At 30.6% G+C, this 11,333-nt stretch overlaps 2 protein-coding genes across 3 annotated transcripts; both read right to left on the reverse strand.

The window, feature by feature from the left end:
* Positions 1-1,448: 1,448 nt before the first annotated feature.
* Positions 1,449-2,820, reverse strand: LOC100787732 (ethylene-response factor C3). Its single transcript, XM_003553717.5, has one exon. The coding sequence runs from the start codon at positions 2,206-2,208 to the stop codon at positions 1,615-1,617; it is 594 nt and encodes a 197-aa protein (XP_003553765.1). The 5' UTR covers positions 2,209-2,820; the 3' UTR covers positions 1,449-1,614.
* A 6,529-nt stretch (positions 2,821-9,349) lies between these two features.
* CYP11 (peptidyl-prolyl cis-trans isomerase CYP11) lies at positions 9,350-10,951 on the reverse strand. Of its 2 annotated transcripts, none has more exons than XM_041012371.1 (2): positions 10,794-10,894; positions 9,350-10,206 (listed from the first exon to the last, which is right to left on the reverse strand). In XM_041012371.1, the coding sequence occupies exon 2, from the start codon at positions 10,162-10,164 to the stop codon at positions 9,637-9,639; it is 528 nt and encodes a 175-aa protein (XP_040868305.1). In that variant the 5' UTR covers positions 10,165-10,206; positions 10,794-10,894; the 3' UTR covers positions 9,350-9,636. The 2 variants fall into 2 exon arrangements, with proteins under 2 accessions (XP_040868305.1, NP_001236358.2); NM_001249429.2 differs by having other exon boundaries at positions 9,353-10,206; positions 10,878-10,951.
* Between the last annotated feature and the right edge of the window lie 382 nt (positions 10,952-11,333).

Genomic DNA, 11,333 nt, shown 5'->3' on the forward strand with positions numbered 1-11,333 from the left:
ATATATTTGCATCGTATTCATCACGGGCTGCGAAACAACTGTTCATAGAACAGTACATTGATCCTAGTATTAATTTTACCGTTTGATTTTCATTCAATCCATGGCTAAACGGACTACACACTTTAGAATCGGCATTCTAGTTAATTAGAGAACTTACTTGTGTTAATACTAATGATACTATTATATTTTAAAGCATGAACCAAGGCTGCAGAATGCAGATTGCATCATATGAGTAAAAGATGAGAATCAGCAGTCCCTTTGACGTTTGGGTTCATACTAAATTCTTGGGGTTGACTTTGGTATTGTCGTAAAAAAAGAATATCGTATTAATTTTTAACTTATATTTTTTATGTGAAATGTTACAAATCAAATATATATTGAATGATAATACGTGAATGCTTATAAAAACTACTGACTATTATTTTTTATTTTTTTTTATCACCATAAGTAATTATAGTCTTTGGTGGAGTGTCTGAAATATTTTACAAGTTTTAATAATCTTTTGAGTTAGCTGTAGAATTAATTTTCATCCGTAATTTAGTTACGGTCCAAATTTTTTGTTCTTTCTAAAGATATACGGGGAATTGAATTACCTCCTTACAAACTTAGTTTGTGTTGTTATATTTATTGCTTAATTTTGTAACTTGAAAAAAGTAAGAGTATTTTGTTTTTAAAAGGGACTGAACTAAGGTCTTAGAGAAATGTAAAAATAATAAATAAACTTTTACTTAATTTAAAACAAAAGAATTAATTTATAAGAAAATATTGAGAAACTAAAATTATATATAATTCAAATTAAATGAATAATAAAAGGACAAAAATTATACGAAAAATTGAGAACTGACGTAAAACATGTTGTAGATTCCCAAAAATACATACACGAATCAGTCAAAAATACACCACAGATATGCTAAAAATTTCTTGGTTGGATATACAATTGTAGATAGACTTCAAGATCGATCAATAAATTGCCTTCGGCGACAATCTTTTGTCTCATTGCACTGAAAATGGTCCACAAATTCCACGTAAAAGAGGACATTCTTGAACAGACCTGATCCCACTGCCTGAAACGAATCATTATCATAAATCATAATCATTATGTACAAAATAGACCTTAACTATAGCGACAAAAGAAAACAGCAATCAGAGTACCATTTAAATTTGCCGTTTATATATTACTAACTAATTACAAAATAATAAATTCACAGGGACGAAAAAAAGTTGTTAAATAAAATTGAATTTGTGCTATATTAGTACTTTCATTATTATTAATTTTATTTAACCATACTTGTAATATGAGTTTAATTAAATAAATTTTCGTTTTTACGATATTTTTTTTTTACAATAAAGACAAAAATAAGAAGGAAAAAAAAGAAAAGAATTAATAATATGATAAAGGAAATATAAATGAGTTATGAGAAAGTGTCGTAGAATATAACATATGAATATTATAAATCAGTTGATGGATAGATGTGGGGAAATTTTTATTTTCTTACATGATATTGAGTTGAAGAGTGGAGCATAGAGTCTAAGATTAAACATTGATAGAGAGAGAAAAGAAAGTGGTGGGGATGGGAAAGGCAAGGTTTGACGAAGGAGGTAAATGTAACTTAACTAACAAGCATCCATATCCATATCCTGGGAGAGAGTAAGAAGGTGTTCCAAATACTCTGCCCCTAAGTCCTCCAACACCATCACATCGTGGAGTTGGTGCTTCTTGGTCTCTGATTTTCTCTTCATGGAGTGCCTCTTCTTCAACTCCAGAACTGGAGAAGAGCCTTCTTGGAAACTACCGTACTGCTCCATGTTCCGAAGCGATTGGCGAACAATCTCAGCTGGGAAGTTCAACACTGCCATGGACCCTCTCATGACCAGCGCGGCCTGGTCGTAAGCCAACGCAGCAGCCTCGGCAGTGTCGAAGGTTCCCAACCAAACCCTCACTCCGTTCCTCGTAGAGTCCCTTATCTCCGCCGCAAACTTCCCCCAGGGCCTCCTTCGAACCCCTCTGTACGAAACCGAAACCTCTGCTTCCACAACACTACCTGAACCATGAGACACCGAGGAAGTTGCACCAGCCTGTGTCAGCACTTGGTAAAGGAGCATTTCTTGCGAGTCATTGTGGTTGAAAGGAAGGGAATACTGATTATGACGTGAGGATGAAGAAGAACAAGAGTACTCGTAAGGGGATTCAAAGTTTGAGGAACTCATTCTCAACTCCTAATTTGAGTGTATGCAAAGTTTAGAGGTCTGGCGTGGTTTTGTTGGAAGAATGTGCTTATATATAGGGGAGGTTTGAGAGGGAAGGGAAAACGAATGTTTGAAATAGGTTTTGATATAAGATAGCCACTAGCAACAAGGGCACTAAATAATTTTGGAAGAGTGGGACCCAATTGTTAAGAGATGAGGTTGATCGGTACATGTGAGTCAAAGGAACTTGTGGGCTTGGCGGCCAGCCTCAGCCCTCAGGTGGGGTTCATTCAACAAACACATTACATGACTTCAAATTTAACTATATATCTAGCTCCTTAATTCTCCAAGCCTGCCTTCTCCTTTGTCTTTTATTTTAGAACTGCCTCTACTCCTACCATGTTCTCTAATATGCATGCATGCACCTTTTCAATTAAAACCAGGAGAGCCAGCCAAAGCAATGAGGAATTGATAATAATAAAAAACTCAATTCAAAACCCTAACTCTGAATTCAATTAAGAATCTAGAGAGTTGCAGAAAGGATTTCGGTTAGAAATTATGAGTGTTTTCTAATTTATTGGATAAAAAATTAATCTTACTTACCGTGCATGCATGATGTCTCGCTAACAAAGGGGCAAGATTATTGGTTTAAATTACAACAATATTGTTCCACCATTTTCACATCGATTATTAAATAACTGCTGTAGAATCCTGACGTAGAATACCACTTTTGCAGTAGTGGATAGTTGGAGTAATTATCGTTAGTCAACGTAAAATAACAAAAATAGTTGGGACGCAAATAATAAAGTTCAACAAAATTCGAGTGTCATCCAAGAGCAAGAGTACATTGATAAAAACAAAAAAAAAAAAAAAAAGAAAAAGTGGAAATAAATGAAACAATTAAACAAATGGTCCATTCCTTTCTTTCGGATCGTTTAGAAAATGCGTGAACCTGTTGCCATTGTTGACAATCGATGCTGAAAGGTTACAATCAATTTTAGTTCACTGATTTAACGTAATAGGATGTTGATGCAGAAATTGCAATTTCCTTATAATACAGGATCAACAAACCACTCCAAAAACAATTTCAACTTTTTTGCTACCAACTTCAGTTCTCTGCGAAGTTATACATCAGATAAATGCATGCAAATTTGTAAGAAGGTCTGGATTTTAAACCTTCATTTTTTAAGATATACGAGTAATCTGGATAATAATTAAGCATATTAAAAATAAAGGGAGCGGGAATGAACGGATAAATAATTGATAAAGATGATGAATAATGATGAACTCGTTGCTTTGTGCATGCACTGTATACTGGGTCAATATTCTACTTTGCGATTCTTTTTTTGTCTTTGTCTGGTTGCAACCACACGTGCATGAGAAAAAGACAACACATAATTAATTGGAGATTTGGGGATCAAGAATTAATTAAAAATCTTAGGCTAATGCGAGAGTAAAATGAGCTTTCAAACTTCTAGTTACGTTGAATGTTGAAATTAATTAATAGGGCGGCACTGCTTAGTGCTTGCTTTCAGACCAAAAGGAATTCTTTCATAAATGTAATTTTTTATAAAGCTGTCAAAGATGACAATTCGAGACCGACCCAAAAAGACTACAAGAGAGGTTATAAAAAAGGATCTCGAAATTAATGGTTTGGATCCAAGTATGGTACTTGATAGAACATTATGGCGGAAGTTGATCCATGTAGCCGACCCCACCTAATGGGATAAGGCGTTGTTGTTGTTGTCAAAGATGACAATTGTAGTGAACTTGTACATTTTTTTATTTAAATATCTTTTTTATATATAATATACTTTTTTATATTCTATTAACCTATTACTTCATCACTTAATTAATTAGATCATTACTTAATCAATGATTTAACATTTTATAAATTTATCACTTTATTATTTAATGAATCGAAATTAATGACATATTAAAAATAAAATTTTATAAATGTAAGACGATAAAATAAAATAAAAAACTAGATAATAAACTATATATATATATATATATATATATATATATATATATATATATATATATATATAATATAATATAATATAATATAAGTATGAAAAATATATTTAAATATTTTTTCATTAATCAATTAAGGATAAAAATAAAATAGTAAGTTATTATCTATATATATATATATATGAATATAATTTATTCAAATCTTAAATAATGATATTAATAATATAATATTAGTTTTCAAATAAAAATGTATTTAATATTTATTATGTTATTTCAGTAAAATCTTAAATATTTTATAGATATATAAATATAGAAATATTGCAATAATAACATTCAATACTATATTAATCCTTATTCTTAACTTCTTTTAAAATTAGTTACTCAAAAAATAACTTAACGAGCTGAAAAAGAATGTGACAATACAACCAACCCAAGATTTTGTATAATTAATGATGTCACATTCTACTATATTATCATTTATGAATCCATGTTAACGGTGGGTAGTAAAATTGGAAATAAAAAAAATGTGAGAAAAAGGCAGAAGAGAACAAGTGTCAGGGAGAATTCGAATTCATTACATTGTAAATGTAGCTTATAACCGATTTATTTCGTCGGCATTTTTACTGTTAGCTATCACAAGATGTTTTTGTACGTCATTTTTTTATTATTATCAATAACAATGGAAGACGCTAAGATCAATCATCCATTCCATGATCAAAGTTATCAAATTTAAAAGTCTAACTAGATTTATGAGAATGACATATAGAGAGGTAAGAGTTTATTTTATGTAAAAATAATAATGAAATATTTATAAATAATAAACTAATTAAATATTTCAACATAATGAAATAAAATAATAAATTATAAATTTTATAATATTTAAATAATTAAGTTTAGCAATACATCACTATTATATAATAATTTGTGGAGGTAAGTATATAGAGCATTTCCATTGAAGATTTGATATTATTGGAAAATAATAGTTTAATGTTGTTAGATATAAGTTTTTCAATTCAAAAATAATATATCAAATGTTGAACCTTAAATGCATAAAAAAGCAATATAAAATGACCTACGTTTTGGTCTAATTTTTTTAACTTATTGATCTGGTTCAGTGATAATCTCAAAAATCTTTGCATAAAGCATTCTAAGTCTATACAAAGTTTATTAATAAGAAAGTTAGCACATAAAACGACTCACATAAAATAAATGTGGATACTATTGTTGAAGCAAGTGTTTAACCAAGGTTTTTTTTTATGGAACAAGCAAGTATATTATAAGTAATATATAATTATAATAAGAGTTTAATGTAATTGATTTTGATCATAAATTATTATTTGAATTACTTTAAAATAATTATTTTAAAAATTAATAAACTTATTATATTATTATGATTGAAGTTGTGAATTTTTTTTAAACCTTCCCAGTATAATCATTTTTCTCTTATAATAATTAACAAACAATTAAAGAGACAGCAGAACATTTTAAAAAGTAATAGTACTTGGACTGTTGGACATGCAAGGAGACCTGATTCAATATAGTATTACCCAATCAAAGCCATATGAAGTGTCTTGCTTTCACTTTGACCATACCCACAAGCCTAGTTAATGAAGCTTCAGTCTTTTCAACTGTGATCTTTGTTGCTCCGTTTGCCGTTTTGGTCTCCTCATCTTCCGCTGGTGTTGGATCTTGTATTATAACTTCTTTGGGCTTTTACTCTGTCTTCGAATTATCTATCACCACTTCCTTGGTCTCCACATGAATAACCGGGAGCTCAGCTTGTGGGGCATCAATTGTTGCTGCTTCTATCGGTTCTTGTGCTGTTTCTTCCTTTGGTTTTTCGATTGCTGCTGGTTCTGGGGCTGGAACATCAATGCCTGATTGTTCTGTTTCTGGGATTAGTCTTGGTCGTTACCTCGTTGTTACTTGTTTCACTTTGGTTCAATTTTGTTGGGACTTGTGCATCCTGCAAGATCCAATTTCAATTCAAAAAGCAAATTCATGACTAAGTTAGGTGATAAAATGGCACGTCACATAATCAAATCTGGCAACTTAATTAGAGAAAAATGTGGATTGGATCAATAGGCATAGCCCAGGATGAGAAACTAAAGAATATTGAATCCTTGAACTTGAAGTGGCAGCTAATCAGAACTGATTTATTTCTTTTGTTTCTAATAAAAGTAGAAGTTCATATAATCCACCACTGGATATATACTATGTGATCTGTAAAATTAACTGGAAAATGACTTGTGCTTCACAACTAGATAGGGTCAGAACTCAGAAGGCATGAAACTCCGCCACTCTGTCTCTATTATATATATACCCTGAATTGCAAGAAGCGAATTTATGACCAACGATGATTCATACGACGCGAAATTGTGTATTACGTATTGTATATTGATGATTTGGATACGTAGATCTAATATAATACAGTGGTACTTAACAAGAACATTATGATATGTAAATTTGATCGGCTGATCAAGCTCAGAGTAGAATGAATCTCCCAACAAGAATAATAATTTATCACATAGATTCAATCGCATATATACTGCGTAGACTAATATGAAGTAGTAGTGTAATCTTGACTTTGAGTTACCTGAACACTGGCCATTGAGACAATGCAAATAATTGTAAGGAACTGAGACTAAAGCGAGAAATGGGCATTAGCAGTAAGCTAGCTAGCTAGGCAAAGAGAGTGCTTTTGATTTGTGAGGAGCTTACCAAAGTGAGAGGTATATATAGTGGTTTGGGAGTTACAAATAGTGGGATCAAACATTGGAGAGATAGATATTGGAACAATCTTTTTTCAGACAGGCACTCCATGTCACTGACAGAAATAAAAGACATCAGCATGCATTTCCGTTACATAATTAGATGTTTGGACTGTTTAAGTGTCCATATTAACATGTGTTTGGATTAGTTTTTAATTTGACCAAAATCAATTAAGTTGAAGCCAAAGCAACAAATAGTTGCTTCAATTTTTTCAATTCTCTACCATGATTTTGAAAAGTATCCAGACCCACCGCTATTAATTAACACACTTTAAGTTATTGTAGTGTTTGTGTTTACTTTTTTCAACTTCACTTATTAAAATAACAGGACTGCTATATGGTACGAAAGACACGAAAAGATTACGTGTAAATATTGTAAAAATAACAAGTTAAAATGTTAAAAGAAAATTAAACAACATTGAGCCCAATAAATAGATCATAATCAAATCCAGCTAATCCCAAAGATATCCCACCAAAGCCGAAATAAACAAAAACCTAAATATCAAGATTTGCCAATAAATTCTGCAAATTTCTTTTGGTAGAGCAGTGCCGCTTTATCAATTTATTTTAATCGTTCTTTGATTAATATGTGGTAGAAAGAAAATCCATCAACACAAATAAAACCATTTTGGTATAAATAATTAGCAAATAAGGAATGGAAAAACTGAGGCTTTGTGGTGGCGCTAAAGAGTATAGGGGAGGAGATAATGTACAAAATGGGCATTCAACATTATTCCGGTTTATGGCAGCTAAAAAGAGTATCACGGTTTAATGAAATCAAATTAGCAGCAGTGGACATAATTCTTGAACAAGCAAAAGCTTGTTCACCGTAATTGTCGGGAATTTACTTTTTACTGTTAGGGTCAATATGTGCTTACCAATTTTAAGGTTTCATAGAGTAGCTTTTGCCAACCACAATTTGAAAGTGATGGCAGAAACGAAGGAAAAACAAGTGACAAGCGGGACCCAAGGTGTGTTTAGATACACGTCAAAAGTATTTTTTATTAAAAAAATAAATATTTTAGTAAAAATACTTTTATTCAAACATATGCTTAGTAGGACAATGTGTGGGACCTGCATGACCAACGTCATTACTAACAGGGTCTCATAGATAGAATCAATTCATTTATTTTGGTGAAGAGTTGAATCATAACTTTTTATTTAAAAATAAAATAATAAATCATTAAGATATTTAATTTATTTAATTAATTTTATAAACATTATTCTATATTTATCATTAGATTACAACTGTTAATTTTTTTAAATTATAAAATTTATAAATTAAAATAAAATATTTAATATTTAATTTACATGTATTTACTTTTATTACAAAATTTTATTTTAATATAAATTAATAAATTATTATATATAAAAATTTATTCTTATTTTAATATAATTTTAAAAAAACACATTAACTAATATATAGATTATTTTAAAATATATATTTTATGTAATTTATGCAAAATTAAATTTGAAATAATATTAAAATAACCTAAAAATTAAACTGAAAATATATTACTTTTTATAATTAAAATGAAAAATTGTATTATTTATATATAAAAAAATGTACATAATTTTCATAAATTACATAAAATAATTTATATAAATAATTTACAAATTAATTTATGTATTTTATTTATTTATTTATATAATTGTATTAAAAACTTATTTATTCAATAATTTTTAAAGTTAAAACAAAAATATTAACATGTAAGTTACCTAAAAAAATTAAATATTAAAATTTTATTCATTGATATAGTTAGAATAAAAATAATTAAAATATTAAAATAAATTTACGTAATTTGTATAATGTAATTATATTGATATATATAATTAGAGTAAAAAGAATTTATATATTAAAATCAATTTATAAAATAATTTATATATTAATTTATGAAATTTATTTATAAATTGATAAAACTAAAATAAACATATTAATATATTCAAAATAAAAATATATAAAATGATATAAGATAAAATTTTAAAAAATTATATATTAAACATTTTATAATTTATAATTTTTTTATAATTCAAAAAAATTAATAACTCTCAGTTAATAATACATAGAAAATTATGTTTATAAAATTAACTACATAAAGCAAATGTCTAAATGATTTATTATCTTATCTTTAAACAAAAAATAATCAATTGACAAAAGGACTAAAATTGTTTATTCTAAAAAATAAAAAAGTTAAATATTTTGATGATTTAAAAATAAGAAAACAAAAATTTATAAATTTAAAATTATAAAAAAAATCAAAATTACAATTTAATCTTTAATACACATGATGACGGATATGATGATATATGAAGAAAATGATATAACGGATATGATGATATATGAAGAAAATGATATATGTAATGTAACACAGAACACCTTCCTTAGGGCAACAGAGGGATGCACGCAGAAAATATAATTGCAAATATGTAGTGCTTCATCCTTATTCATTCTAATTTACCAATCAACTACAGATATTCGAGCCTATTGCTTCCACAATTCTATCAACGTAATCTCTGACCAACTACAGACAGCTACGCATTTTTAGTTGGAACAAATGTAAAAGCAGATTTAGGAGTACAAATTTGAGAGTTACATTAATACTGGACAATTGACTCCTAGTTACACAAATCACTTATTATAATACTAGTGATTTGCATTGAATAGCAACAAACATGTCTCGAAACATCGTTGTATCAAGACTCACTTCTCTACAATCTGGCCACAATCTTCTATTACTACCGGTTCAGATGTCCTGCCACTTCCTGAACCCACTTTCTCCATCTCCTGCACAACGCTGTATCCATCAACAACTTTTCCAAACACAACATGTTTCCCATCAAGCCATGGTGTCTTTGTAGTACATATGAAGAACTGAGAACCATTAGTATGAGCTCCAGCATTTGCCATGGAGAGAATACCAGGACCGGTATGCCTCAAATTGAAATTCTCATCTTCAAATTTGGAACCGTAGATTGACTCACCCCCGGTCCCATTCCCTCTTGTGAAATCTCCTCCCTGACACATAAATTCTGGAATAATACGATGAAATACAGAACCTTTGTAGTGTAAAGGTTTCCCAGATCGTCCAATCCCCTTTTCCCCAGTGCAGAGAGCCCTGAAGTTTTCAGCTGTTTTTGGGGTTGCATCGGCAAACAACTCCATCACTACTCGTCCAGCTTTCATCTTTCCAATTAGAATATCAAAGAAAACTTTTGGATTCTTTGACATATTGATCACCACTTTCTCTAGCCTCAATGAAATTCTTAGTTCCTACACAGATAAGGTTGTAACTTTTAAAATAGCACTCTATTATTGATATTAAAAACCAATATGGCAGAATCCATTACATTATGGGCTATAACTGAAATAAAAACAAACTGAAAGCATACCCATAACTTCATTTTTGTCAAAGAAAAAAATATCATGTGACACCAAAAACTCTTCATATTCAAAATGCCTTGAATGGGAATCGAAAAAGTTTTTATTTAGATTGAGATATTAGAAAGGAATTATAATATTTGCCACAATGTGGAAGTGTTATTCCGATATGAATTGGGACACAAAAAAAAATCATGGTGGCAACATTAGATGTAGCTTAGGTTTATGTTTTGTGCTGATGACATAACGAATCAGTACAAGACCGTCCATAAGCACAGCATGTATATCAAACAAAATCCTCAAAGGAACAAGTTTCACTTGCAAAAATAGTTCCCTTTGCAAAATAAATAGAAATAAATCATTAATGGGTTGGTTAGAGAATGTTCATCATTCTGCATAAAACCCTCAAGACATGCACATCAAGAAGATCTGAATTGGAAACAGGATGATATGCGATTTCGCACAAGTTTTGAACTCACAGGCTGTAACAGAGCGCCTGCAAGTCTTCGATATGTGCAGTGTGAAACAATACACCGATAGTAATAAAATGGATAAGAGAGTACCTTTGGTGAGGTTGAAGTTGCCTACGAACAATGGGAGGGGCGCGCAACAATGCCATAAATATACAACATGCCGTAGCCCTAGCCGTGATGAGGATTTAGGGTTTTGCATAATTGCGGGTTGGGCCTCATACTGCAGGGATCCACTTACAAGGCAATTATTCCTGCACCTCCTTTTTTTTTCTTCTTACACCCATAGGAAGCACAATGGACTAATAAGCCCCTTCCCTCAGTAGCACCCCCCTTCCCCATCCAACCCTAGCCTTCCTTGCGTCATGGCACCCCCTCTCCCTTGGTCCCTCATGCCGCCATTTTCTAAGATCAACACCAAAGCTCTTGGATACCTTGGGGTAAGATGTGTCACAATTTAGGAATAGCAGCAACTCGAGGGACAATGCTAAGAAGTGGACCTTTGATTTGGTTGGCGACGAGGACATCGCAGAAGCGTAGATTTTGATC

This window comes from Glycine max, chromosome 19, assembly GCF_000004515.6.
Source record: "Glycine max cultivar Williams 82 chromosome 19, Glycine_max_v4.0, whole genome shotgun sequence".
NCBI lineage: Eukaryota > Viridiplantae > Streptophyta > Magnoliopsida > Fabales > Fabaceae > Glycine > Glycine max.

What these genes read in the sequence shown, in the direction of transcription:
- LOC100787732 (XM_003553717.5), bottom strand. Translation starts at nt 2,208, where the DNA reads ATGAGTTCCTCAAACTTTGAATCCCCTTACGAGTACTCTTGTTCTTCT.
- CYP11 (XM_041012371.1), bottom strand. Translation starts at nt 10,164, where the DNA reads ATGTCAAAGAATCCAAAAGTTTTCTTTGATATTCTAATTGGAAAGATG.